Here is a 26,538-nt window from a genome sequence, read left to right on the forward strand (position 1 = left end):
GACCCTGCTGTCCTCTTCCCTTCTAACTTTCCCACTCCCAAGCTACTTTGCTACTCTTTTTTCTCAGCCAAACTCATGGAAAAAGTAGTCTCCATGTGTGGCATTTCCTCATGTTCAATTCACTTCTCAACCTCACCATTTTAGTTGAAATTGTTTTGTTTAAGATGCAATTAACTTTTACCCAATTCTTAGTCTCTTTGACTGTTTGGAATTTTTTTGATACTACTAACCACCTCTTCTTTCCTACGTACTCTGTACTCCTAGATTTTCATGACACTACTCTCTGCTGATTCTCTTCCTTTCTGTCTGAAAGTTCTATTCTCTCTTCCTAGATCTTTTTCCATTATTCAACCATATATGTGAGTATACCCCAAGGATCCATCCTAGACCCTCCTCTCTCTATACTCTCTCCCTTGTAGAGCTCATTACTTGCAACGGATCCAATAATCATTTTTCTATGAATGACACTCAGATTTGCATACTTTACCCCTATCTTACTACAGAGCTCAAGCTCCACCTGATGGAAATTTCTACCTGGATGTATAAGAGGCAAAATAAATGGAACAGGTCCAGTTTGGGACTCCTTACTATCTTCTCTCCTAAGCCTACCTCTCCTTTGACCATTCCCATGTCTGCTGAAGGTACTAGCAGACATGATAGTGATAACGCACAAATCAAATGCTCTTTCTTGAATTTAACAGAGAATAAGAATGTTAACTCACATATCTACAGGGCTTTATACTTTACAAAGTGCTTTTTATCACAGCAACCTTATTATTGTTGTTACCATTTTTCAGATAAGGAAATTGAGACTTAGAGAAGTTAAATTGACTAGCCATGGTCACTTAGTTAGCAAGTGGCAGGGTCAATACTTGAACCCAAATCTTCTTCATGGTTGTCTTGCAAAAAGAACACACTGACAAACATTTGACTCTGATCAATAGGAAAAGATTTCCTATGTGTTCAGCTGCCTTTTCTACAAATACTATAAACTTAAATGCTCTCATTTAATTATGTCATGACTTTCATGTATTTAAAAACCATCTGGTTATCAAGTAGAAAAAATACCATAATAATTATCCAGAAACCTCAACAAGTCAACTAAGGTGTTTGAGCTTAAAGTCCAATGAAGATGCACACAGTTGGAAATCAGAAAATTTGAAACAAAGTCATTCAGACAAGTTCTTATTTAACTACTATTTGATGCTCTCATAAAAGCTTATATGGCATCCCTTTTCTGTCTATAATTCACTCCCTTATTTTGGATGTTGTATGGCCTTCCAGGTAACCTAACATTCTCTTGCCTCTTAAACTTTACCCAAAAGCTTATCCTGGCAATTTGGGACATGAATACTTTTAAGAGACCCAACTATCCTTTATCTCATTTTTGCCTAAGTGTCTTATAAGGAAATGGAAGAAAGGCTGAAGGAAATCAGTTATTCATTCAGTGTCCTGAACTAGACCCATCTTTTAACTATATTTCTTTCTTTTTTTTTTTTTTTTGAACAATGAGGGTTAAGTGACTTGCCCAAGGTTAGTGTCTGAGGTCGGATTTGAACTCAAGACTTCCTGAATCCAGGACTGGTGCTTTATCCATTAGACCATCTAGTAGCCCCCCTTTTAAGTATATTTCTAACAAGTTTTTATCATGACAATACATTGATTTGTTTTAATCTACAGGGTGAATAGAGTCATTTGTATCAAGGGCACAGGTTTATGTCCTTACCTCCACGATCTCGGGCAGCTAAATTCTGACCCCTTCTTAATGTAATATCCAACTGGTACATTCCGGGATCAACCAAAGGGGGATCGGCATTACTAGTTCCAACAGTATTTAGTCTCTGCAAAGCAAAACAGATAACACAAAATTTTTAGCATGCTTTTCTACATATTTTTTGACTTCCCTTTGAGACCATACATAATAAACACAAACCAACATGAAATAGCAAAGCAAAGATTGCTGCTTTGACTTTCCCGCAAAGTTAGTCCTTTTGGGGCAGCTAGGGCTAGATGGTACAGTGGGTTGAATACTGGCCTAGGAATCAGTAAGACTGAATTCAAATCCAGCTTCAGATACTTACTAGCTGTGTTACCATGGGCAAGCCACTAAACCCTGACTGCCTACAAAAACAGGTAATCCTTTGGACTTATGGGGTTTATAAAGTTCTTTGGGTGCCTAGCAGAGATGTGGATAAAGAACAGATAATTTTCCAACCTAGCCATAATGATAGATATAAACTACAGTACAAGAAATAGTCCCTGAGGGGAGTCCCATACAATTCCATAGCAAAATATGAAGATATATATGAGTTTTAGACAATAAGCAGTGGTGAATGGAGAATGAAGATGGATAAGGGGGGTTGACATCTCATATAAATAAGGAGTGCATATGAAAATGATTTATTGACATAACTTTGTTGACTCATTTATCTATGAAAATGATTTGCATATTGTACACTGTAATTTCTACCCGAACATAAAACACAATATAATTATGCAAAAATAAATCTACCTAGCACTTTTTATAGCATTTATAGGCAATAAGTTTTCATTGGGGTACCAAACATTTAATCCTGATGTCCTATGAAATTAAAGCATACTCCTAAATCTAAAGACCTGTATGGTATTGACTCTGGGGGGAAAAAGTCTTTGGAATTACTATGACAACTCTTCCAAGTAGTATTTCTAAAAGGACAAGCCATTTTAAATCAACACAAAATAGATGTATTAAAGCAACAAAATAAAAATTGTACATTTCACATCTTACATTTTTATCATTTTGAATATAAATATTTCAAAAATCAGGAGATGAAAAAATTTAAGTATGTTAATGCTAAACTTTTCCAGTAATTATTTTGACAATTCAAAAATAAATAATTTTCTTAGGGGATAACAGCCATGGACAAAGCAAAATGTGAAAAAAATTAAGAAGGCACTTCCTGCTCCATTCTTCATGTAAAATACAAAAATGTAAAGATTTTTGTAAAAGCTCCTCATATAAACTCAAAGAACTTTTTTTGTTAGAAAAAATCTGAAACCACAATGTATTGAAAAAAATATATTAAAATAATGCAAAAAGAGTCCAGGAAAAAAGCAGTGAACCACAGTATCAACCACTAAAAGCTTCTGAGTCACTGAAGCAAAGAAGCAAACAGCAGGCCTAAGTAGACCTCAAATTCATCCTGCCTACTCAATTGGAGAATACTATGGAAAGTAGTTATGTAGGAAAGTTGTGTAAGGAGAAATAGCTGGAATCTAATTTCTTGGCATCTCTTAATTTAGACTCCAGGTATACATAGGTATGGAAAAAAGTCAGCTAAGTATAGAAATATGATGAATCATACTTTGGTTTCCTTCCTCTCTTCCTTCTTTTGTTTTTCTTCTAGTTTCTCTTTTTTAAGAATCTGTTTTACAAAACCAATGTAACCAAAATTATAAGGAAACCAGAAAACTGGAAAAGAATTTTTAAAGGCCTCATTTCTTAAATATTTAGAGAACTGAGTCAAATTTATGAAAATGCAAGTCATTCCCCAATTGATAAATGACCAAAAGATATGAACAGGAAGTTTTCAGACAAAGAAATCAAAGTTATCTATAGTCATATGAAAAAATGCTTCAAATCACTATTGATCAGAGAAATGTAAGTTAAAACAACTCTGAGGTACTACCTCACACCTATCATTGTTACTTATATAACTAAAAAGGAATATTTTGGATGTTGGAGGGCATTTGAGAAAACTAGGATGTTAATTCACTGTTGGTGGAGTTGTGGACTGATCTAACCATTCTGGGGAGCAAACTGGAATTACACCCAAAGGGCCATCAAACTGTGAATACCTTAGATCTAGCAATACCACTGCCAGTTTTATATCCTAAAGACATCCCCCTAAAAGAGAAAAAGACGTATTTGTACAAAAATATTTATAGCAGTTCTTTTTGTGGTAGCTAAGAATTGGAAATCAAAGGAATGCCCATCAATTGGGGAATGACTAAACAAGCTATGGTATATGATTGTAATGGAATATTCTTATGCTATAAGAAATGACAAGCAGAATGATTTCAGAAAGACATAGGAAGACTCATACAAACTGATGTATAGTGAAGTGAGCAGAACCAGGAGAATGTTGTGTACAATGACAGCAATATTGTATGATGAAGAACTGTAAATGACAACTATTCTTAGTGATACAATGATCTAAGACAATCTCAAAGGACTAGGGAAGCATACTATCCACCTCCAAAGGGGAAAAAACCCTGATATTGATTGAACACAGATGAAACCATGCTATTTTTACTTTCTTTCATTTTTTTCTTTTATTCAAGTTTTCTTATTCAAAATTACTAATAAGGTAATGTTTTGCATAATTGCACTTATATAACCTATACCTTATTGCTTCCCACCTCGAGGAGAGGCTAGGGAAGAGAGGAAAGGAGGGATAGAATTTGGAACTCAAAGCTTTAAATAAAAAAAAAGTTTCTCTTTCAGTTTTAAAAGGTTTTTTGCATTATGTAAGTTTTACTAATCACATGGGGGAAGACTGAGGAAAATCAGTTTCTACTGTGGAGCACCTAGAGAATGGATTGTTATACAATTTATTAATAAGGAAGATATAAAGACCAAGGTCAACCAGGTGGTGCAGTAGATAAAGTGCTAGGCCTGGAGTTAGGAAGACTTTTCTTCCCGAGTTTCAAATCTGGTCTACTTGTATGACCCTGGGCAAATCACTTAACTCTGTTTGCCTCAGTTTCCTCATCTGGAAAATGAGCTGGACAAGGAAATGGCAAATCATTCCAGTATCTTAGCCAAGAAAACCCCAAATTCGGTCAGTTGAAGAGTTGAACACAACTGAAATAAATGAACAACAGCAACAATGACCACAGTAGTAGCCTCCTCATCCTCTTAAATGAAAAAGTCCAGGGAAGCCTGAAAAACCCTGAGAGTGACCAACAATAATGGCCCAAGTCCCTTCTCCCTCCCCATCTTTGGAAGTTTGAATATCACATAGCATCTAATCCCTCAGGATTCTTCCCTCTCTTTACTTATATGAATCATCACCACTCTCTAGACAGAGGCTACTCAACTTTCTTCTCCCCATGCCAGGTCCTGCTAGACCCAGGTAAGAACCTAATAAAATCCTACCGGTCTTTAGAGATTTGGGAGAGCATGCCCCATTCTGAGTCCTCAATCAATACCCAATGCCTTTTCTGGGTTCAACAGAACCGATACTTTATCATTCTCCCTGACTACCCTTCATTTTGTGGGTATTTCCCCTCAAAAAAGTTGCCTTGCTTTATTTCCTTGTACTAGGCCTTTGGTATACTGAAACTGTCTAAGTCTGTGTGAAGGCAGAAGGTCTATAATGTAAAATGCCATCATGCAACAAAGAAAAAAGCTGAAGTTAGTTATATTTCATCAGTATCCATTGAATTTCCTTTTCTAACTTTCTACTTTATCTGCCACACATCATTTCCCCCTTCTTATTCCAGAGAATATGGCTTTGGAAAAGTGTTGCCATTTATTCTGAGCATCAAAAATTAATTAATGCAATAAAACAGTGTCTAAGCACTTTGGCATTTAATGATCTCACAGTCTAAAACAAAAATTGATCAATAAAGTAGTTAAGACCAAAAGAAATAAGTCCTTTTCCAGCATATCAATATTTTATAGTTGTGTACTGCTAATAGCCAATCAAAATCCAAAGCACAGGTTTTTTGGGGCAAAAAACCCTAGTATTTTTAAACATTATAATAATTTTTAAATGGTATAGAATCATAGGATTTTAGATTTGGAAAAGGCCTTAGAGAATATCTAGTCTAATACTCTCATTTTAAATGGAAGGATTTTTTTTTTTCATTTCCAGGTCAGAGAAATTAAATGATTTTTTTTTTCTGGATCACATGGTTAGTTAGTGGCAGAACCTGGACCTGAATCCATTTTTTCCCATCTCCTGGTCCAGTGCTACCCAAGAAAATATGAGAAATAGCCTATGATAGAAATGTATTCAATCAAGATTAACTAGGAAGTCAAGAAGCTGAAGCTTAAATACTTTGGCCACATAATGAGAAGATAGGACTCACTGGTAAAGACCCTAATGTTGGGAAAGACTGAAGACAAAAGGGTAAGGGGATAGCATAAGATGAGATAGATAGTAGTCATGGAAACAATGAACATGAGCTTGGATAGACTTTGGGAGATAGTGGAAGATAGAAGAGTCTGGGGTGCTATGGTCCATTGGGTCATGGAGAGTTAGGCAGGACTGAATGACTGAACAAGAATATGATTTTAAAGGTAGCACTGTATTTGATGAGATCAAGGACTAAAAAATAGCTATGAAAGGATTTCCTTATTTAAAGGAAGAAGGCTAGGTTAAAAAAATGTAGTAGAATACATTAGACATGAATATACCTATATATATGTGTATGTGTGTGTATATGTATGTATATATATATATTGTGTGTGTGTATATATATATATATATATATTAATTAGACTTAGTCATAGACTTTAAGATAAAAAGGACTCTTAAAGCCATCTGGTTTAATCCCTACATTCAATAAATATGATTGAGACTGATGGAGGTTAAGTGACTTGCCCAGGGTTACATCATTAGAGGTTGGGTTTATTACATTGTTCATTAAAAGTATACTTATGCTTGAGAAATAGTATGATGTAGTGGATAGAGAGTGGCCTTCAAGTCAGAGAGACCAAGATGCCAGGTTTATCTCTGACATATATTTGGTTTTGTGACCCTGAGTTCAAATACTTAACCTTTCCCTTCCCCAAGCAACTCTAAATTTCCTGATAATTGCCAGTATACATCAATAGTTTCCACAGAAGTTGCCTATACCAATGAAATCACAGATATAGAGCAAATAAGAATAATAAGGATGGTGGTGCTGGTGATGATGATGATGGAAATACATGTGGAAATTCAGGAATCAGAGGGGGGAATCTAAGAAGAGACTATTTTGATGAAGATAAACAGAGGTAGAAAAATAAACAGTATTGTCATTTGAGCATACCACAGATCACCAGGAAAGAAAAAAAAATAAATCAAATATTTAGGATACAGACGAAAAGCCTGATACAATGGTATGATATAGTAGTCAAAGGGGACTGCAAATACCCAGTATCTGGACCACTTATCTCTGCCAAAAGCAGAACAGGTAATGATTTCTTGACTTCCCTTAACATCATATAGCAACTAACAAGGGGAAATTTTATTCTGTATTCTTAGCCACAGAGAACTTCTGTTTGCTCCTTGGAAAAGAATGTTGAAGGAGGGGATAGGGATAACTCCATCTTAGTATTTGTGATAGAGAATGTAAGGGGCTAAAATTCTAGCTATATTATCTAAAATCTAATGAGTGGCTGCCAATAAATTATAAGCTTTAGCAAGAGCATTTAAATGTTTAAGTATTTATTAAAGAGCATTAGGATCAGAGAGAAAGGTAAAAATCTAACTATTTCTAAGAGACTCTATCATCCGACCCACCGTGGTGAGGTCAGGAACCAAAAAGAGACAGAACCCCTCCGCCAGCATCCGATTCCTACTTCATGTCCCCCTCCCAGAAATGGGAGGCTCAAGTTGATGGGCTGGTAGCCTTGATAGACAGTACCCAAAAGCAAACGTCACTTCCTGATGCTAAGGACCTTGACCACATGGCTTGCCCTCAGAGGCCTTCACCTCATGGTGGAACTTTACTACAGTAAGTCTCCAGCAGGTGGCGTCATTCCAATCGTTACAAGAAGAAGACCAGTTATTGTCTGAATGCACCCTAGATTTTAGTAGGTCAGATATAAGGGGAAAGGTAGATAAGGATCTTATGGACTAAGATTTTACTTAGAGAAAGTCAGTATATAAGGAATGAAAAGGTCTTATGTGGTACATACAGTCTAAAATGACAAAAAAAGAAACAATTCCAGTAAGGAGAGAATGTTGTTGTCTCTAGGTATGTCTCATTACACTTATTCTTTATTTGTGTTTAGTCTTTTCACTCTTGATGTATGTATTTGTGGGAGAATATCTCCCAAGTTAATGGGGAAATGGTAACATTGTTACTTTTTTTGTTATGCCAATTCATTAAATGCTTTTGTTTTAACTACTTTTGTCCTTTTTTGTTTTGTTTTGCGGGACAATGGGGGTTAAATGACTTTCCCAGGGTCACACAGCTAGTAAGTGTCAAGTGTCTGAGGTCAGATTTGAACTCAGGTCCTCTTGAATCCAGGACTGGTGCTCTATCCACTGTACCACCTAGCTGGCCCACTACTTTTGTCCTTTGGCAGACTATAAAAGGTAACTACATTGGCGGCAGCTCATAAACTTTGGCTTTGAGATGATATAGTCATAGAGCACCTTGAACCTGGGGTAATCTTGTTTGGGGGACCCACTCTATGAGCTGGAAGGGTGTCTCCTGGTGTCATACTTATTTCCTTTTTGGACAATGTTAGTAGATTAGTAAATTAGGGGAATGCTATTGATATGCTTTACTGAAATTTTAGTAAAGCATTTGATAAAATAGCTCATATTCTTGTGGATTGGTATGGGGTGTTACAATTAGATAAATTCAGAACTGGTTGAATGAATAGACTCAATAAGTAGTCATTAATGGCCTGGTATTATCTGGGAGGAAGGAGGTCTCCATTTGAGTGTCCATGAAAACTGAGCTTGAATCTGTACCAACATTTTTATCAGTTACTTGGATAAAGGCCAAGTTGGTATGCTTATCAGATCTGCAGCTGACACAGAATGGGGAGGGATAACCCACATGATACTATCAGGATCCAAAAACATCTTGAAAGTCTAGAACATTGGACTGAAATCAACAAGATGAAACTTAATAGCAATAAAGATAAGGTCTTACATGGAGGCTCAAAAATCTATTTCATAAGGACAATTTGCCACTCCACTTATAAAAAAGTAGTTTATTTGAAAAAGATGTGAGGGCTTTAGTAGACTCCAAACACTGAAAAAAAGTTAATACAATTTTCAGCTACACTATGTTATAACATATAGGAGTAAGGAGGTGATCATCCTACTTTATCCTGCCCTAATAAGACTATATGTGGAATACTGTGGTTAGTCTTGAGTACTTTATTGAAATAATCTGGGCAAACAGAAAACCAGATTAAAGGAATAAATTTGCCATTAATGAGGATGGGTCAAAGAAAGACCTAACAAGTACTCAGTCTTTACTTCTCTTCCAAATGCTTCTCACAGCACACGGGCCTCAGGATAGATGCCTTCCTCTTTCCTTTGTGCTAGTCTGACAATATACTTTCAACTGGGGAGGGAGGATATACTAGATTAAACTAGAACTATATAAACAGGTTTTTTGCCCCTTTTCTTGGAAAACAATGGCTCTTGAATCCTGAGTGGAAAACTGGAAAGGCAAGGGATTCTAAACGTAAACAATACCTTCTGATTATGGACATATCCCTTACTTACAAATCTTATTATTTACAAATCCCCTGACTCTACTATTGTCAATATTGAAGCAGCCTTTCACTTTAAACAATGAACTGAACTCTTGAAGGCAGGAAGAAATATGAGTTCTAGAATTCAATTAACTTTGCACCTCTTTGCTATATGACTATTTTATGATTTTTGGAGAAATTACAGAGTAATGTCAAATAATAAATAAATACTGGCAAGGATTAGAGTGATTAAAATGCAGATGTGATCACAATTCTCTATCAAGTACCTTGAAAAAATTGACAACAGTATTCAAAATAAATCAAAGTGTACTTTTGATACTTATTGTTTATCAATTTAAACCTAGAAAGGGCCTGGGAGGTCCAATTCTTTCCTTCCTTGTTTAGATGAGAAAATGAAGCCCAGTCGGGTTAAGTGACTTTTTCCATGCTTTTGCAGATAGTAAGTGGCAAATTCATATTAAAACTAGGTCTTCTGACTCCCCATTCAGTACTCTTTTCTAAAACATCCCGCCCAAAGCCCTGGTGCTTGATTGTGCAATTAATAATAATAAGAAGAAATCAAAACCATTGTGGGTATAGGGGTTTATTTATTTAAAATACATATTGTCCCCATTATCCTATCTGCTAAAGGAGTTTTCCTGAATATGCTTTCAATAAGCCTACAGAAGATGAGTTTACATACCAATATGTGTAAGTGCAATAAGCAATCACTTTATCCATTTGTACAACTGTTCACGGACGAATTGTTGAAAGAACAGTGGTATGAATGTGAATTTTCCTTGAACTATTTCTATATTGTAACTCATTCATAAAAGATAAGAACAAAAGGGAAAACAACAGGAAGGATATCCTTAAAGAACTTAGATTTATTGATCAATGAAAATTATGTGAAGTGGAGACACTATGAAGGAGGTGGTAAAAATTTAGCATACTTAACAAGACAAGATTAGATGGCAAAAATTTGCCACAGAAACCTACTATCTTTTATAAGCTAACAGACAACAAATCCTTACATATCAAACCAAATACTAAAATAATATTAAGAATTTAATAAGTAAAATGCCCTAGAATTAGAGCATCATCACAAACAGAACTATGGCCCAGAATTGCCTCAATGTATCATTGATACATAAAAATTAAAGAATAATGTCTTTGATAGATGCACCCATATTGAATAGTCATCTTTAGACAGCAACTTCAGCCATGAAATTAAAAGACACTGATCCTTGGAAGGAAAGCTATGGCAAATTTGGACAGTCCACTAAAAAGAAGAGATATCACCTTGCTGACAAAGGTCCATATAGTCAAAACTATGAGTTTTTTAGTAGCAGCGTATGGCTGTGAGAGTTGAAAATTTTTTTTTTTTTGGCGGGGCAATGGGGGTTAAGTGACTTGCCCAGGGTCACACAGCTAGTAAGTGTCAAGTGTCTGAGGTGGAATTTGAACTCAGGTACTCCTGAATCCAGGGCCGGTGCTTTATCCACTGCGCCATCTAGCTGCCCCCTGTGAGAGTTGAATTATAAGGACAGAATCAACAGTTTTGAATTGTGATGTTGGAAAAGACTTTTGAGAGTCACTTGGACAGCAAGTAGATAAAAATAATCAATACTTATAGAAATTAAATCAGCCTATTGTAAGGGCCAAATTTAATATGGGGGAATTAATTGGGCGGCTTGCCGTAATACTGGGGTAAGAAAGGAGATTAACAGTCTCTTTCAGAAAAAACAAAACAGGGTTTATTGGTGGGAATGAATTTAAAACACAAGTAAGGTTAATAGAACTAGGGACAACGAAAAAGAGAATAGGAGAAGGAAAATTATACGACCTGCAATCATACCACCACCCAGACTCAGCAGTTCCCAAAGAGCAAACAGCTGCATCTCATCTCTCTCCCTCTCTCATGCCAGAATGAAAAATCTCTTCCCTTCTCCTTCCCAGAAACCCCACTACCAACAGGAAACTGGCCATTCACACACAGGCTAATTGACTGGCAGCCCTGATTGACAGAATTAGCAGGTGGCTACTACAAATGCCAGTTCCCCCCAGCTTCCAGACACCAAAGGTCACCTGACTGGCCTCACTGGGCTTCTAGTCATTATAATTTGGCCAGACCCATGTAGGGGTCAGCAGATGGTGATAACCTGAGCTGCAGTGCCATGGCAGTGGCCACAGCCAGGAGATGGAGCACTGTACCGACACAGAGGGGGCAGTGCCTGAGGCTGGCCAGGGCACATGCTTCTAATTTTAGCCAAAGATGGGGTCATAGAAACCTAAAATTACATTCTTATATACTTTGGCCACATAATGAGAAGACAGGACTTATTGACAAAGGCCCTGGTGTTGGGAAAGATTGAAGGTAAAAGGAAATGGGGATGACAGAGGATGAGATGGATAGATAGTGTCATGGAAATGAGAAACATGAACTTGGACAGACTTCAAGAGACAGTAGAAGATAGAAAGACCAGATATGCTATGGTCACAAAGAGTGAGACATGACTAAACAACAACAAAAACCTTCAAACTTCATGCAATAGTTTTCATGTTAAAACAACCTATTGGGAAAAAAATTAAAGCCAAAAAAGACAAGGTCCTTGTCACCCTATCTGCTACTAGAGTTACCTCAAATATACTTCTAGTGATTCTACAGAAGGTAAGTTTAAATCACAATTCTTTTATTTAATTACAAAACTAGCAATTTTATTTACCTACACAAAGATTTACAATAACAAATGTTCAAATGATAATATTAACAATAATGACTATTTATAATGTGGTTTAAGGTTTACAAAGTGCTTTACAAATATCTAATTTTATTGTCTCAATGATCTAGGGAAATAGGTACTATTATCCCCATTTTACAGATGAAAAAAACTGAGATAGTCAGCATTTAAGTGGCTTGCCCAGGGTCACACAACTGGCAAGTGTCTGTAGTCTGATTTGAACTTAGGTCTTCATGAGTCCAGCTTGAGCACTCTAGCCTCTCTGCTCCCTACATCAAAAAAGATGCCTAAATATAAAGAATTAAAAGGCAGGCCAATGATTTGTCCTATCTAAAAAACACTAAAAAGATAAGAGAATAAAATAGCCACAGTTAATATTTATGTCACAAAAATGAGACTTCCACTCTTTTTTTGGAAGGAAATATATCATACTAAAATAGATAGTAGTTTTGTTAACACATAAGAAATTTCTGGGATACTAAATAATTCATGATAATCATCTTCAGAGTTATAGATTATAAAGGCTTCCCATGTATATATCCATATTCATTTTAGTGTTCACACACAGATATTTTGTGAATGTCACTGCAATTCTAACTTTTAATCTGTCATCCAAGTCCATTTTACAAAAGAATATTTATTAAAATTTTTAAAATTAATATATTAAAATTATTTCTAATGTTATGTTATTTAGTTATCCTATATAGTTATTCCTGCCACTTTTAGACATTAAAATTATCATAACAAACCCCTAATTAACGTGAAAATAAAGTTATACAATTACTATTTTTAATAGGAGTCAAAGAGAAAATTTTTGAAGTGATATCTCCAAAAGAATATGAATTTCACATAATTACGGACCAAAAATAACTTTTTTCCAAGAACTATCAGTATGACATTGGCAAATCACTTAACATCTTGGCCTCAGTTTCTTCATCGTTAAATGAAGTTGTTTCGTAAGATTATCTTTAATGTTTCCTCATCCATTTCATATCCCATAATTGTTAAGTAACCCTTCCTGCCAATGCAATGCACTTGGCCATCCTTTTCAGCACTGGGTTCAGTTTCACTCATACTCTTCAACTTACTGGTCCAGGGCAGGGGTGAGGGGAGAGTTGGAATACTCCTTGCTCCCTGATGCCACTCAAAAACACTTTATTTAATAACACCTTCTCCTTTGAGATTTGTTTTACATAAATTTCCCACCCAATTCAGATCCTGCTTATCTATTTATTCCTCCATCCTTCTTCTAGTTCAGTGCTTGACTCACACAATAGAACAGTCAACACATATTGATGGTGCCCCAGTTTTTCCAGTTCCCCACTCTTCTCATTTTCCTATAACTACTATTTCCATGTTCATAAATTCTGAAATTTCTCCTTTTATTGATCACGATTTCATACTTTTCTGTCTTATGACTCCTAGCTTTGTTCTTCATCACCACTATGACCTGCATTCTTTCTATCCCCCAGTTCTTTTTGCAGGCAATCACCCTATACTGCCTGCAGTCTTTTCTCTTCCTTCTCTTGAACCCTTGTTGAACCAGTTCAACTCTCTACTCAAATCTCTTGCCCCTATGTCTTATTACTCATCACACCTTGCCAAACACCAACCCCGGAATTATCCCACCACCCATGTGCTATATTATTCATGTGCCACTGATTAGTGCTGGAGAAAAACATGAAACCAACTTGTTTGGTCTGCTACAAATTTATGTTCAATAACATCAATTGAGCCTTCACTGCATTGATTGCTAATCAAATCACTATTCCACTCATCACAGAAGTACTCCAAAGGTTTCCTTCTCTTCAAGTGTCCCCATCCACTCAGATGATTTCACCTTCTATATCACTGAAAAAAAAATGAGGCCGTTCCCTGAGAGCTAGTGCTTGTGCTGTCTCTGTCTCTGTCTCTGTCTCTCTGTCTCTCTGTCTCTGTCTCTCTCTCCCTCTCTCTCTCCCTCTCGCTCTCTCGCTCTCCCTCCCTCCCCCATTTCGTATTTCTCTCATGTCTTTCCTCACTATCTGCTCTTCCACTCTTGTCTCACATGAAAAGGTCACCCTTTTCCTTGCAATATGTACCTTTGATCCTGTTTTCTATCTTTTCCAGCAATTTTTCCCCACTGTTATCTTCACAGTCTCTCAAATCTTCAGTCTCTCCCTATCTACTAACTTCTCAGCTACTTACAAACACACTTATGACTCCCTCATCCTTAAATAATCCTTGCTTGATTCAACCATCCCTCCTAGATATTATTTGATATTTTTGCTTTCCTTCTTAGCTTAACCTCTTGAGAAAGCTAGGTGGCCCTATTTTCTCCACTCTCATTCTCTTCTAACACCTTTGCAATCTGGCTGTTCACTTTATTGTTTAACTGAAAGCACACACTCCAAATTTACCAACTGCCAAATCTAATGACCCTTTCTCAATCTTCATCCTTCTGGACCTCTTTTCAGCCTTTGATAGTAATGATCACCATTTCTTCTTAGATACTTTTATCTTCCTCATGACATTCTTTTCTTTCCTCCTACCTGTCTGACCACTGTTTTTCATTCCCTTTTGCATGAACTTCATTCAGGATACACCCACCATTTGTGGATTTCCCTAAAGCTCTTCCCTAAGCCTCTTGGTGCTCCCATCAATTCCAATGGGTTCACTTATCATCTTTATGAAGATGATTACCAGATCTATAAATTCATCCCTAACCTCTCTTCTGAGTTTCAGTCCCACACCACCACTATCTGTTGAACATATAAAACTGGATGTCCTGTGGGATTTTTAAACTTTGAAGTTTGAAGCAAAGCTCATTATGTATCACACCAATCACTCCCTTCTTTTTCAGCTTGCTCCTTCATTCCTTGCTTTAGAAATATTAAGAAACTTATAATTTCCCTAGACTCAAAGAGAAACCATTTTCAGTCTTTGTCAATTCTAAAACGTTTTCCTGCTCCTCTCTTTGAGGTGAACTACTCTCTTGAAGTACTTAGGTAAGTGAATGAAAATGAGAAAAGAGGTCATTGACAGATCCATCCAAGACCAGTAGCCTCTTTCTATAAACCTTGAAAGGATTATGGTAGTGATTAGGTGTCTTTGATTGCTTCCAGTCCAGTTGGTGATGGGAGAGAAGGGAACAATTATTTATTAGATCCCACTGATTACTAGGATTAAGGGCTTCTAAGTTCTTTACAAATGGTACCTCCTTTGATCCTCACAATAGCCCTGTGAGGTAACTGTTGTCACCATCCTCATATTGCCTTTGAGGAAACTCAGGCAAACAGTAGTTAAATGACTTGCCCAGGGTCTTCAACTAGGTAGTATGAGAGGATGGATTTGAACTCAGGTCTTTCTGACTCCAGGCCTAGAGCTCTATTCACTCCAGCTAAAAAGGAAAATCCTGGAAGAGAGTGGTCAATGAAGGATTTCATGGTTTAATGAAATTGATTCTCCTTGGGTGAACCAAAATTTAAGCGTTTAAGTGGTTTCTTTAATAAAACAAACTATTAAACTATCATCTGGGCCCCTGCTCAATTTTAACTGTGAAAGATTCCTTAATCAAGAATCCAATAAATTGGGACTTCAAAATGATTTGGGGGAGAAATATCCAAGGACTTGTTTTCTTTTTTGTCAGTTTAGACATTTCTCTCCCCAGCAAAAATAATGCTTGAATCTCCAATAATGATAATAAATTAAACGTGTTTATGAGCTTACAAAGAGAAACATAGAGTTTTTCTGACACTATCCTCCCAGTCACCCAAGATCCAAATCTCTGTCTTCCCTTCCTTCTCACTTGAGCCTCCTGTACACATATAAGCCATTGCCAAATCTTGTCATTTCTAACTTTACAATATCGCTAGTCTCATGGCTATGATCCTAATTCAGGTCCTCATGATCTCTCATCTGGATTATCGTAATAAACCTCTCATTGATCTCCTGCCTCAGGTGTCTCCTGATCTCTAATCTATTCTCCATTCAGCTGCCAAAGTGATTTTCCTAAAGTGCAAATCTAACTATGGCACCCTTCCTTCTCCCCATTTAATAAATCTTAAGTGTGTCCCTATTATGTCCAGGATCAAATATAAAATCCTCTAGATGGTATTTAAATCCTTCATTGCCTGGCCCTTTCCTGCCTTTCCAGTCTTTTTATACTTTACTCCTCATCCATGTCCTCTTTACTGTATTTCTTGTTCTTCCCCGTACATCACACTCCATCTCCCAGATCAGTGCCTTGGTACTTACTGATCTCCATGCATGAAAGACTGAAATGCTAGCCATATTCTGCAAGAGAACTTTCCCATCCCAATCGCTCCAATGCCCTTCCTCTGAGATTCCCTTCCATTTTCTCTGTGTACTTTACATGTACATATTTATTTACATGTTGTCTCTCAAATTAGAATGTGAGCTTCTTAAGATCAAGACGATTTTTCCCCTTTCTTTGTGTCCCCAGAAATTACAATACCTGGCAGTTAGTAAATGCTTAATACATGTTTGCAGCCTAAGACAGGTAATAAGTATAAGAGTTTGGATGAGAACCAGTCTGACTGCCTAGCATTCTATGCCATACACCATGATACCTTTGAAATCATTGGGTAGTTAGCTTATTAAGCTGGTATTTATTAACCTTGACAACACTACAAGCTGTGTGTATGTTTCATCTCGCCCTTGAAGTTTTGATAGAGTTTTTATTTCCCCCTCATTCATTTTACCAAAAATTTATTAAGGTCTCAATATGTGAAAGATAATATGCTAGGTATTGGGATGAAAAATTATATAGTCTCTACATTCAAGGAATATATAATAGGGGAGATAATACATGAACATAAATCAGTATGTTGCAAGATATAATGTGATAAAAGAAGAGGGGATTACAGAAAATGCTATGAAAAACAACAGAGAGAGAGAGAGAGAGAGAGAGAGAGAGAGAGAGAGAGAGAGAGAGAGAGAGAACTCAGTTAAATTTGAAGGTGTCTAGTAATTAACTTAGACTCTTGTATCCTGCTCTTTAAAAAAATCCCTGCTTAGAAGATGATTACAGAGATGGGCAGCTAGGTAGTGCAGTAGATATAGCATTGGCCCTGGATTCAGGAGGACCTGAGTTCAAGTCTGGCCTCAGACACTTGACACTAGCTGTGCGACCTTGAGCAAGTAACTTAATTCTAATTGCCCCCCCCAACCCTGAAAAAAAAATGATTACAGAGAACTAGTAAATTAAGAGGTTGGTTTTTGATTTGCTAAAATATCTGATATAGAAATCAAAGAGTAAATGTGTAGAAAGATGAGTACTGTACTGAAAGAATTTGATCACATGATTACTGAGTTCCTGTCAATGATCTCTGAAAAATTATAGGGTACGGGAGATGTGCTACACAATTGCAGTTGGCCAATGTGCATTCCAATTTTCAGAAATTAGAATAGAACTGGTCTGGAAACCATAGGTAAATAAATTTAATTCAGATTCCTGGCAAATTCTGGAGCCCATTATAAAAGGGAGATTTACGAAGAAGAATAGGGACCACTAACAGCTAGCATGGTTTTAATAAAAAATGGGACATATCAGATTAATCTACTTACCTTTCTGATAAATTTATAAACAAGCAGATCAGGAGAATGTTGTCCATATTGTATAAGAGGTTCATTTTGGAAGTTCTTTGATCAGCTTGATGAACCGATCAAGTGATAAACCTTTGTTTGTCTGGTACAGACATTTCCCTTGATGCCTTTGGAAAATGGATTCCAGTGATTCTGATTTGCCCAGCTCAACTGCTACAGATTGGCGCTACCTCGGTGTGCTGGACTATAAAGAAGAGTTAGTATCACTGATTCAGTCCTTTTTTTTCTTTTCTGAGCAATATTCAAAGACCTAAGAGTGGACTTTGGTCCCATGGGAAGCATCTCAGATGGTGTATTGTCATTGGTCCCTGGAAACCAACCATTCATCCTTACCCTGCTCAATTCTGGGAATAGTAGCTTCTCTGTTCAAGAGATGACAGCAGCTAAGGAAATGGTAGAGTATTGAGAGTTTTAGGATTTTTGGTATGAGGATGAAGCTTTGAAGAAGGGAGTGGGAGAGGAATACATGATCTTAACCACATGGCTGCTGTGGAAAGGGAAACCAACGTGGGAGGGGTTGGTGCACATTAATGGACTATTGTTACAGCTTTAAAAATGGTTTAATAATTCTGGAAAGGAATCTGAAATTGCACCCAAAACTATTCAATATTTGCAACTGTATATCTAAACCACATATATTATATGACCATGTCATAGTAGGCATATACCCCAAAGAGGTAAAAAACAAAGGAAAATGATTCATGTGTTCAATAATGTTCATAGTAGCAATTTTTGTTATAGCAAAGAAAAGCAAACGGAGTGGGTGTTCATCAATTTGGGAAGGGTTGAACAAATTATATGAATAAAAGGCAGTATTACTATACTGTAAAAATAATTATTTAAATGAAGCTTTCAGGGGCAGCTAGGTGGTGTAGTGGATAAAACACTGGCCCTGGATTCAGGAAGACCTGAGTTCAAATACAGCCTCAGACACTTGACACTATCTGTGTGACACTGGGTGAGTCACTTAATCCTCATTGCCCTGCAAAAACAAACAAACAAACAAAAAAGAAAGAAAATGAAGGTTTCAGATTGACCCAGGTAGAACTGCATGTGAGCTCTTACAGAATAAAGTAAGCAAAACCACAATAATATAAAGCAGGTGTTCTTAAGTGCTGGGGGTGACGATGTTGGTGAATTTTGAATATGGAAATGTACAATATTATGGTAATTTGATTTAAATAAAATAATATGCTAACCATTCCTGATGAAAATACATGATGCAGTGTACACTCTGTCATAAACTGTTGGAATAGGGGTAATGGCAAAGTGTCTGCATTTCAAAGTTCAATTTTTTTTTCTCTTCAAAGAAAATTGATGATGGTGAGTTATACACAAAGTCAGTAGGGTAGAAATCCAAGGTACCACTGATTCACTGTTGTGCAAGGACAACATTATATTATAATTAGAGGTGCAGGAGAGACTGTTGTGTTTGACCTAAATGCCTTGGAATTGGGATATCTGTGTTCTAGTCCAATTTCTGTCTCTATATTAGCTATGTGATCATGAGCAAGTCACTTCAAGTCTCTGGGCCTCAATATCCACATGCCTAGATTCAGAGTATGGGAGTAAAGAGGCAACTAGGTGGCACAGTGGATAAAGCACCAGCCCTGGATTCAGGAGGGCCTGATTTCAAATCCGACCTCAAACACTTGACACTTACTAGCTGTGTGACCCTGGGCAAGTCACTTAACCCTCATTGCCCTGAAGAAAGAAAGAAAGAAAGAAAGGAAGGAAGGAAGGAAGGAAGGAAGGAAGGAAGGAAGGAAGGAAGGAAGGAAGGAAGGAAGGAAGAAAGAAAGAAAGAAAGAAAGAAAGAAAGAAAGAAAGAAAGAAAGAAAGAAAGAAAGAAAGAAAGAAAGAAAGAAAGAGAAAGAAAGAGTAAATGAGTTTTTAATTCTTAAGTTCCGTGACTCTCTGTGAACAAGCAGTAGAACCAAATATGTGACACAGCATCACACTTTGCAAGTCAGTTGTGGTAAGCATATATACATGAAAAAAAAAATGACATGTCCATAGAGGGAAATAGTTGCTAAGAGAATGATTGTTCTACCAAGAGTTTAAATTAGTTCAAGGTGCAGAGTTAACCACTAGATAGTTACATACATGTTCTATGATTATAAATTTGCCACCCATGTGCCTTTGCTAGTCATGTTTTAGTAAGCCTAGAGCCAGAACAACAAGCTAGGGTTGAGGGAAGATACAAAACACGGTCCTAACCCCAACATAGTGGTGCCATTTTTTTTTATGAATGACTTTAGATATATTTCAATCTATTTGCTGACTGGGTTCCAATTGAGTCTAGGAGATAAAATGAATTGATCAAATATTAGTATATGAAATCTACTGTTATATATGACTCATGGCTAAAATCTCAGCTTGAGGTAAGCTAGGTGGTTTCGAAGATAGAGTACAAGACTTGGAGTCAAAAGGACCTGAGTTCAAATTCTTCCTCAGGCACTTAACTGTGATCCTGCAATGGTAGCTAAGTAGCTAACACTGTAGGATTACACTGCTAACTAGCTAGCTAGATTATAGATAGAAATAGCTTTTATTGTTTATATGCCAAGTACTAGCTAATATTTATAAATCACTTTAAAGTTTGCAATTACTTTGAACTTTACATACAGTTTACATTTATACACATTTACACACAATGTATTTTACATACATTTATCCTAATTGATTAGCAACTCCCTTAGGTAGGTGCTATTATTAGCCCCATTTTACTGATGAAGCAACTGAGTATAACAGATGGTAAGTGACTTGCCCAGGATCACACTTAAGATGCAATTGGTGGGCAGCTAGGTGGGACAGTGGATAGAACACTGGCCCTGGAGTCAGGAGGACCTGAGTTGAAATCTGGCCTCAGACACTTAACCACTCACTAGCTATGTGACCCTGGGCAAGTCACTTAACCCCAATTCAAACAAACATACACACACACACACACACACACACACACACACAGACTCAATTGGCACCCAATCAGCAAACAGATTGAAATCTATACCTTACACACCCTTATGTACTCTTGTGATCTAGAGACAGTGCCTCTTTGTTGCTCACCCCACAGACACTCCCTCTTGATGCCTTTTCCCTGAATGTCCCCCATGCCTAGAATGCTCTCTCCCTCTTCATCTCCACCTACTGGCTTCCTTCAGCTTTCTCTTAAAAACCAACTTTCTACAGGAAGCTTTTCCTTATGCCTTTTAATTCTAGTGCCCCTTATTTCCCTCTGTTGATTACTTCCAATCTATCTTTTATTTATTTATTTTTTGTTTTGTTTTGTTTTTTGGTGGGGCAATGAGGGTTAAGTGACTTGCCCAGGGTCACACAGCTAGTAGTTGTTAAGTGTCTGAGGCCAGATTTGAACTTGGGTCCTCCTGAATCCAGGGCTGGTGCTTTATCCACTTCGCCACCTAGCTGCCCCCCATCTATCCTTTATACAGTTTTTACATAATTGTTTTTATGTTGTCTCCCCCCCCCCCCATTAGACTGCAAGCACCTCAAGAGGAAGGGACTATCTTTTGCTTTTCTATTTCTAGTGCCTGGCACTTAATAGGATTTTAATAAATGCTTACTGACCCAACTCAGATAAGGTAAGGGGTCATCTTTTTTTCAAGTCAAAACCTCAGAAATTGCTTCTCCTGCCCCTATGTGAGTCATTTTCTTGGACCCAGAGGAAAAGACGTTCAAAGAAATGAAAAGCAAGGTAAGTTCTCCTGAAGTCCAAAAATAAATGCTTCCCTTAAATTCTTCAATTTACTTAAGTCTCGCCTACATTCTCTAAGTGTCTTTAAAGCAAAGTAAGCACCTTCAGAGTGTGTGATCCATTTATATAGCACCTCTAAGGCAGAAAGATTATCTCAAGTGCAGAAGATTGAGTACTACCTCCCCAGCAAGTCGTTCATGTGCCAGCTTATAGTATGAGGTGTCAGTTCTCATTTTTTAAAAAAAATTTACTCACAAGAAGCCATTATAGTGGTTCTTCAAAATGGACAAAGGTTTGGCAGTAACTTGTCTACATACTCTTTCACTTTATGATTGTTGGGTAGGTATTTTTCACTTAATAGAAAAATGACCTCTTGAAGTGGCCAGGTTTCTACTTCCTACTCTGTCTAGTTCTCTATGTCATTATACTTTCAAAGGGCCACAAAGAGGAAATACCCTATAACAGCACACGGTGGTGGGGGGGTGGGAAACCTCATAGCAATTCAGAAATGAATTGTCTAAATCTGAATCTATGTGGGAATTTTCACTTGTCAGAACCTAATTATACAATTTGAGTTAGTGATTTGTCATTGCTGTCAAAAAAAGTGAAGAAAATGCTTTTGGAAATTATAAAAATCCATGATTTTTAAATACTAGATTCAGAATCTTTCTCAATACGAAAAAACCCCCCAAACCCCTGCTTTTTCTTGTTCATCTATGAAAATTCTAATTGGCAGAGTGTTTTTGGCTTCCAGTCAAATCTCTATGATGTCATGAGCTAGAAACTTCTCTAAAAGATACTGCTTTTTTCCAAGGTGAAACCCACTCCAATTTAGATATAAAATTTCTTTACCTAGTAAATGGAATTACAAAAACATTATTGTCATATTATTTCAATTTGTGTCATTTTTTCCTATTCCTAAAGGCAGAGTAAACTCTACCCCTAAGGGAAACAGAATAAACAATCTTCTTTAATTTGAAAGTGGGTTCTAAATCTCAGGATTTCCATAAGCTTCTTAATTTTAAAAACAAAGCTTTTGGTCTTTTTTTTTTTCACAGTTCCTTTCCACCTTCATACTTTTGATCTATGTCTGCATCCCGCCACTACCTGTGCCTCTGAAAAGGGCATGATCTCCACTTGTGCACTGAGCCCTTCACCTCCTACACAACTCCCAGATCAATTTACAGAAGCCCAAGTTAAGCCATGAGCTCATGTTCTGGATTCCAAATCCCACTGTCAAATCCCCTGAGATGTCAGAGCAGTTGTTCTTGTTGGTACAATGGATTATATAGCAGATACAACATTATATTTAAAGACCTTTATTATAAGTAATTAGAACAGGAATTCGACCCACACACATAAAGGAACACACAAACACATATTCGCAGCCAAAGAAGCCTGTTAGTCTCATTCCAGTAGGAAAGAGTGTATTTAAATATCCAATTCACATAGCTTTTAGTCCTATTTAGTCCCATTTACTGAGAAAATAACTGCAAAAACTGAGCATGAGTTTGTGCTGTAAAATGTTTCAACTATGCAGAGAGTCAAAACGTTTTACACAACAAACCATTGTAAATGGAATTAATAACCTTTCAATAAACAAATATAAATGGCATCTCATCCCAGGAACACATTGAGTTAGGCAAAGATTTGTGTGGGGTTAGGCAAAATCGACTATTCTCTTGGATTTCAAGCAACAGCAAGTGTTCAGAGAGTAACTGCACTATGTATCATCTTCCCTAGAAAATATCCTTCTTAATAACTGGAAAGGACATACCCACACACATATTGATCTTGATTATCCCATGTACAGACACAAAGCACAGGCACACATACACACAGACATACACAGAGACACACACATATATACCTATATATGTATGTATGTATAAATATATACATGTACAACACACCTATATATATATCTGTATACACATACATGTATACATATGTGTGTGTGTGTGTATATATATATATATATATACACATATATATATATACATATATGGATAGAGTTTTTACGTGGAAAGGAGTTTGGGAGATGATGGTGAATGGCAGGGATGAATTTTTCCCACATGTACTTGTATACAAAGCTATCAATCAATTAGCTAACCAATGTATAAGCATTTATTAAATACCTTGTGTGCCAGGAACTATTCTAGTCATAGCGGAATACAAAAGGAAAAAAAAATTAAATAGTGTCTGCCCCTGAAGATCTTATAATCCAGTCCAAGAAAAAAATATATGTACATATATCAGCACAGAAATGGTATACTCACATGTATAAAAGACGTTATAAAAGTAAAATTGATAAGATTTGGTAATGGGTTATACATGTGGGTTGAGTGAAAATGAGTAATCAAAAGAATTACAGTGATGTTTTGAGCTCAATGACTACAAGGATGGTGACACTTTCCACAAGGTCAAACCCTAGGGGAGGGTTTAAGAGAGAAGATAATGAGTCCTGTTTTAAACATGTTGAGTTCAATATGTCCACAGGACATCCAGGTTAAAATGTCTAAATGACATGATGCAGGACTAGCACTCAGGATAGAGACCAGAACTAGTAAAAATAGACATAGCAGTCATTTATACATAAAAACTATAATAGAACACATTTTAGTGGCCAGAATACTGGTGGACCTGGGGAGGCAAGGGTTACCTCAGCTCTTCTATTCCTAGAACTGCACAGAGGGCTGTGGAAAACAGGGAAGCAGTGATGTAGACACGTGGGCAGGGGGACTGACCTAGGATGCAGGCCCAAGCCCTTGGGAGAAGGAGAATATAAAAGCAGTTTTAAGGACTTTGGCAGGGAGTTCCTTTCCAAGCAGAGAAGGTCCTTGTCAAATACTTTTAACCCCGTCCCTGCTAGCTTTTATCTACGTTTAACTTTCTCTTTTCTTCTTCTTCTTCTTCTTCTTCTTCTTCTTCTTCTTCTTCTTCTTCTTCTTCTTCTTCTTCTTTTTTTGTGAGCAGCAATGGGGGTTAAGTGACTTGCCCAGGGTCACATAGCTAGTAAGTGTCAAGTGTCTGAGGCCGGATTTGAACTCAGGTACTCCTGAATCCAGGGCTGGTGCTTTATCCACTGTGCCACCTAGCTGCCCCTATGTTTATCTTTCTCAAGTGCTTTTTAACTACCTTGGGAATTGCTTCTTTGAATATATTTTATTTAAGTGGATTATTTGTTTGAGCACTTAGGCACTGACCTAGGACAACATAGTTGCTGGAGTGGTCATTAAGTTGTTTGTCTTTCATTTTCAAAGAGGATCAATGACATCATGGGGTGACGACTTGATTTGTGTGTGAATTGGATTTATTTGAGGCAGAATTGCACAAAGTTGTTAGCCTCACTCTCTCTTCCACAGATATAGAAGCCCAGTGGCAGCCAAAAGTTAGGACAACTGATGATGGCCTGGGATACACTGCATGACCTTGGCATCTTTGATGTCTGGTCAAGCTCTAAGCACTTTACAATGCCTGCTTCAGTCTCCTTCATGACTATTAGCACAAATTGTTCTCAGCCACCCATTTCACCAAGAGAAATCCTCACATACTTATTGTAGACCCCCCCCCAATTCACCAATGGGTTTGAGGCCTGTCAATTTGCCTTCAGCTTGGTTGAACCCATCTGCCAGGATGGATGCCAAACATGGATGTTTAGTCCTGAAAAGGATTCAGCAATACCAGAGCTATTAAAAAAGGAGAGGGGCCAGGACTGATCTTTTTGTGACACACAGAGCTAATATTGAGGAAGACTCCAGGGTTATAAACCTGGATGACTGGGAGAAGGATAATGCCTTTGATAGAAAGAGGGAGACAGAGAAGAGGGATTTGCTTTGCAGAAAAGATGATGAGTTTTGATTTGAACATGATGATTGTGAGATGTCTGTGGGCCATCCAGTTTGAAACATCCAATTACACAGTTGGTGCTCAGGTGGCAGATAGAGTTGGAAATACAGAGCTAAGAGTTATCTGTGCAGAGATGACAACTTAATCCACAGGAGCTGTTGGGGTCACTGAGAGAATACATAGAGGGAAAAGAGAAGAGGAAAAGACAGAGCCCAGGAGTACACCCAATTGGTAACTATATAATTAATGATCCAGCAAAGGAATGTGAGAAGTGACAGAGAAGTAGGAGGAGATCCAGTAGTGTCACAACTCAGAGAGAAGAAAATATACAGAAGCAGCCATTTAGTCAACAATGTCAAATGTTACAAGGATATCAAGAAAGATGAAGCCTGAGAATAGGCCAGGTGTATGGCCCAGGGGAGGGGCTATTGGAGGTAGACAATCCATTTCTAGTGCAATTCTCTGGAGCATACTCTCCAATTTCAGTTGTTCCTCCTTCTATGCTATGGTTAGGGTGACCATTTTTTCTGAACCTGCAATCATGACATACAGGCAGTCAATTTTTGTTACTGCCACAACTGTACAGACTTTAAAAAATTAATCCAAGCAGTATGGTGTTTGTAGCCTTACCATTTGAAGTATCAAGACCAATTGGACTGTTCCCACCATTGCCTCCCTGCACTGTAGCACCTGTGCCAACCATACTTCATCTATATTTGCCAAGGATAAGTCTCTTTTCTCATATCTTGGTTTTCCTAGATAACAAATACTCTGTGTTTCTTCTATCTTTAATGCCACTAAATGAATTTTCAAAGTAGTTTCTCTAAGCAAATTATTTGTATTCTTTTTTGTTTTGTTTTGTTTTGGTGGGGCAAGGAGGGTTAATTGACTTGCCCAGGGTCACACAGCTAGTAAGTGTCAAGTGTCTGAGGGCACATTGGAACTCAGGTCCTCCTGAATCAGGGCTAGTGCTTTATCCACTGTGCTATCTAGCTGCCCCAAATTATTTGTATTCTAATCAATAGACCAATCACCTTAAGAAACATGACCTTGCTTGAATTGGGGCCTTGGAATATGTCAATACTTCAAAATATTTGTGATTTTATGCAGTTCTGTGTCTTAGCAGATGGTCTTCCAAACTTTCTATGACCAGAAAGAGGACCTGCTGCTCCTCTTCTTTCTCAGGATGAATCTTTTTCAACTGAACA

The 26,538-nt window shown here is 37.3% G+C and overlaps 1 protein-coding gene across 6 annotated transcripts in view; it reads right to left on the minus strand.

Annotated features, from left to right (window-relative positions):
* MCTP1 (multiple C2 and transmembrane domain containing 1) overlaps positions 1-26,538 on the minus strand; it is a 793,635-nt gene that overhangs the window by 441,008 nt on the left and 326,089 nt on the right. For all 6 annotated transcript variants that reach the window (XM_044001060.1, XM_044001042.1, XM_044001050.1 and 3 more), the window contains exon 2: positions 1,727-1,841. In XM_044001060.1, coding sequence (XP_043856995.1) covers positions 1,727-1,841 — 115 coding nt within the window. The remainder of the gene's footprint in view (positions 1-1,726; positions 1,842-26,538) is intronic.

Source organism: Dromiciops gliroides, chromosome 1, assembly GCF_019393635.1.
Source record: "Dromiciops gliroides isolate mDroGli1 chromosome 1, mDroGli1.pri, whole genome shotgun sequence".
Classification (NCBI taxonomy): domain Eukaryota; kingdom Metazoa; phylum Chordata; class Mammalia; order Microbiotheria; family Microbiotheriidae; genus Dromiciops; species Dromiciops gliroides.